This window comes from Ananas comosus, unplaced genomic scaffold (assembly GCF_001540865.1).
Source record: "Ananas comosus cultivar F153 unplaced genomic scaffold, ASM154086v1, whole genome shotgun sequence".
Taxonomy (NCBI): Eukaryota; Viridiplantae; Streptophyta; class Magnoliopsida; order Poales; family Bromeliaceae; genus Ananas; species Ananas comosus.
The window spans coordinates 7,925-12,105 of NW_017891835.1; the positions used below are offsets into that span (position 1 = coordinate 7,925).

Sequence of the window (4,181 nt, forward strand, 5' to 3'; positions counted from 1 at the left end):
ATTTTAATCCAACGGTTAAAATTTTAAATATAAATGGGCCTCTGGGCCTCTATTTATTTAGGCCTCTTTTATAAATATATAAGCTGAGCTTTTTTATAAAATTATGCTAAAAATTTAAAATTAATAATTAGTATTATATATTTATATACAAATATAATTATATTATAATATAAAATATAAAAATATATTAATATAAAATAAATATAATCGAGCTGTTATCGAGCCGAACACGAGCGAGCTTACCCTAGCTCGTGTTCGGCTCGTTTATTAAACGAGCTGAAAAATTCAGCTCGTATTCGGCTCGTTTACTAAACGAGCGAGCCGATCTCGAGCTCATTTCGAGCCGAACACGAGCTGGCTCGCGAACAGCGAGCTGGATTGCCACCCCTACCAATAAGGGGCAATATGGTAATCTTATACTCCAACGATGCATTCAAAATGTTTGATCAATCTAATATATATAGCAATCAAATGTCCATAGCTTGAGCACACAATTCTACATACCTTCTCATAAAAAGCCTTAACTGGCTCTTCAAGCATGAGGGCTAAAGCTACAAGCATGCAACTTTTTATAATATCACTTGTGGTTTGGCTTCTAGAAAACCAAATCTTGGAGAGCTATGGATGCCTCAGCGTAGAGCGCGAAGCTCTTCTCGCATTCAAGTCCGGTGTCGTCGATCCACGAAACTGCTTGTCTTCTTGGGAAGGCTCTGATTGCTGCAGATGGAAGGGAGTTCGGTGCAACAACGAGACTCGCAGAGTGGAGAAGCTCAAACTCAGATGCCCTTGTGCAACTTCCGCAAATAGAAGCTACAGAGGTTTTGGTGGTGAGATCAATCCATCATTGCTATCTTTAAGCCACTTGAAGCACTTAGATCTCAGCATAAATAACTTTAGTACCGGTTTCCCTAATTTCATAGCTTCGTATAAGAAGTTAAGATATCTTGACCTCTCTTATGCGGGTTTTACTGGAGCGATACCTCCTGAATTTGGAAACTTATCAACTCTTCGTTATCTTGACCTTAGTAATATTTATGCTAAACTTACTACTACCTCTCATGGCAAACTATCGTGGATCAAAGGTCTCCATTCTTTAAGGTACCTTGACTTGACCTCTGTGTTGCTACAAAATGCGAATGATTGGTTGCAAGGAGTAAACATGTTGTCTTCATTGCAAGTGCTCCGCTTAGGGTTGTGTTTTCTTCCAAGCAATCCTAACCCCATTTCCAATTTTAACTTAACAAGTTTGACCATACTTGATCTCCAAGACAACTTGTTCAACTCCACTTGGCCCGGTTGGCTTCGGAACTTCACTAGTTTGACTGATCTAAATCTCTTAAATAACAATCTCTTTGGCCCTATTCCTGTCGAGCTAAACAATTTTACTCGGATTACTTCCCTCTTGCTAGGATCCAACAACTTGGACGGTCAAGTAGCAGATTCAATCAATAATCTTTGCAGATTGGCCACTTTAGATTTGTCTGGAATTAATATTGATAAAGATATAGTCGAATTCCTGTCAATATTCTCGTGTGTCCCACTTAACAATTGGCGAGCACTGAATTTAAAGAAAACAAATATCAGGGGTAATTTGTCTGGCTGGCTCGAACAAATGACGAGTCTTATATATCTTGATGTCAGCAATAACTTCTTTAATGGTTCGATACCTGAAGGGATACAAAAATTGTCCAATCTTTATTTTCTTGACCTTTCCGAAAATTTGTTTCGGGGGGTTGTGCATGAAACGCACCTTATGAACTTCACGAAATTGGAGGTGCTGAGGTTGAGTGGAACATCTCTTGATTTGAAGGTGGACGATAATTGGGTTCCTCCTTTTCAAGCGAACGAATTAGTTCTGAGCTCATGTCGATTGGGTCCACGATTTCCAAGATGGCTCCGGTTGCAGACAAAAATCTTCGTCCTAGATTTGTCAAACAACGATATCACAGGAGCTATTCCTAATTGGTTTTGGGACCTAACTTCTCCCATAGTATTATTGGACCTTTCTAATAACCAAATTAGTGGCATGCTGCTATCCTCTTTGGAAAACATGACATCTTTATATGCGTTAAATTTAGCTTCTAACTTTTTAGAAGGATTCCTACCATTTCTGCCACATTCTTTGGAATGGCTTGATTTCTCAAGCAATATGTTTTCTGGATCATTTCCACAGTCTTTCTNCGGAACTTCACTAGTTTGACGAATCTAAATCTCTTGAGTAACAATCTCTTTGGCCCTTTTCCTGTCGAACTAAACAATTTTACTCGGGTTACTTCCCTGATGATAGGATCCAACAACTGGGATGGTCAGATAGCAAATTCAATCAATAATCTTTGCAGATTGGACACTTTAGATTTGTCTGGAATTAATATTAATAAAGATATAATCGAATTCTTGTCAATACTCTCGTGCGTCCCGCTTAAAAATTGGCAAGCACTAAATTTAAAGGAAACAAATATCAAGGGTAATTTATCTGGCTGGCTTGAACAAATGACGAGTCTAACATATCTAGATGTCAGCAATAACTTGTTTAATGGTTCGATACCTGAAGGGATACAAAAATTATCTAATCTACATTTTCTTGATCTTTCTGAAAATTTGTTTTGGGGGGTTGTGCATGAAAAGCACCTTATGAACTTCACAAAATTGGAGGTGCTAAAGTTGAGTGGAATTTCTCTTCATTTGGAGGTGGACGATAAATGGATTCCTCCTTTTCAAGTAAATGAATTAGTTTTGAGCTCATGTCAATTGGGTCCACGATTTCCAAGATGGTTACAGTTGCAAGAAGAAATCTTCATGCTAGATTTGTCAAACAATGATATCATAGGAGCTATTCCTAATTGGTTTTGGGACCTACCATCTCCCATAGTATTCTTGAACCTTTCTAATAACCAAATCAGTGGCATGTTGCCATCCTCTTTGGAAAACATGACATCTTTATATGTACTAGATTTAGCTTCTAACTATTTAGAAGGATTCGTACCATTTTTGCCAGATTCTTTGATATGGCTTGATTTATCAAGCAACATGTTTTCTGGATCACTTCAATGGTCTTTCTTCACGCCAGATTTGTTTACCGTTCTTCTCTCGGACAACTCCATCAGTGGTAACATTCCATCATCTATATGCAACTTGCAATATTTGCGAATACTCGACATGTCGGACAACAAAATATTTGGTGAGCTGCCAAATTGCTGGAATGGTAGATCAAAACTATTGACGGTTATAAACTTATCCAATAACAATCTGTCTGGACATCTTCCTGATTCATTGGGTTTATTAGGTTCTCTTAATTTCTTGCACCTAAACAATAACAGCTTATATGGAGAACTTCCTTCGGCTTTACAAAATTGTCCATTAGTATTGCTTGATCTCGGGCAAAACAAGTTATCGGGTGAGATTCCTGTGTGGCTAGGAAAGTTAACAAATCTTACAATGCTTCGGTTGATGTCAAATATATTTGCTAGCAACATTCCTGCTGAGCTCGGACAACTTGAGAATCTTCAAATCTTGGATCTTTCTTGGAACAATTTATCAGGAAGCATACCTCAATCTTTTGGTAATTTCCACGCAATGGCTTCAACCAAGCTACCTGGATATATAAATCAACCACTTTTTATTCTCTATGTTGACTTTGTAAGGCCAACAAGCATCGAAACTTCATTCACATCTGATGTGTTTCAAAGCTATACTGACCAAAGATTGTACATTGCAACAAAAGGGTCAAATCTTCAATTTTCCAAGAATCTGTTCTTCGAGAAGAGCATAGACCTCTCAAGTAACAACCTTCATGGTGCGATCCCTGAGGAACTAGTCGATCTATCAGCACTGAACAATTTAAACTTATCAAGAAATCATTTAACGGGAAGGATTCCTAATAAGATAGGAAACTTATATTATTTGGAGTCTCTCGATCTTTCTATGAATGAATTAAATGGAACCATCCCCGAGAGTATAACGGCCTTGCCATTTTTGAGCAGCTTGAATTTATCATACAATAACCTCTCAGGAAGGATTCCATCTGGAGATCAAATACAAACACTGGTTGATCCTACTATATATGCTGGCAATCCCTTTCTTTGCGGTCCCCCCATTTCAAAGAATTGCTCTGGATATGAACCAACATATACTCCTGATGAGAAGAAACACGGTGGTGGCTCGAAGAATATAGAAATTTATCT

At 37.9% G+C, this 4,181-nt stretch overlaps 2 protein-coding genes across 2 annotated transcripts; both read left to right on the forward strand.

Annotated features, from left to right (window-relative positions):
* Positions 1-538: 538 nt before the first annotated feature.
* Positions 539-2,200, forward strand: LOC109705178 (probably inactive leucine-rich repeat receptor-like protein kinase At2g25790). The gene has a single exon (XM_020225924.1). The coding sequence runs from the start codon at positions 539-541 to the stop codon at positions 2,198-2,200; it is 1,662 nt and encodes a 553-aa protein (XP_020081513.1).
* Positions 2,201-2,631: 431 nt separating this feature from the next.
* Positions 2,632-4,150, forward strand: LOC109705179 (MDIS1-interacting receptor like kinase 1-like; the record flags this gene model as incomplete). Its single annotated transcript, XM_020225925.1, has 1 exon — positions 2,632-4,150. A coding segment is annotated over exon 1 (1,519 nt), but the record flags the coding sequence as incomplete, so codon positions are not given.
* Positions 4,151-4,181: the final 31 nt, after the last annotated feature.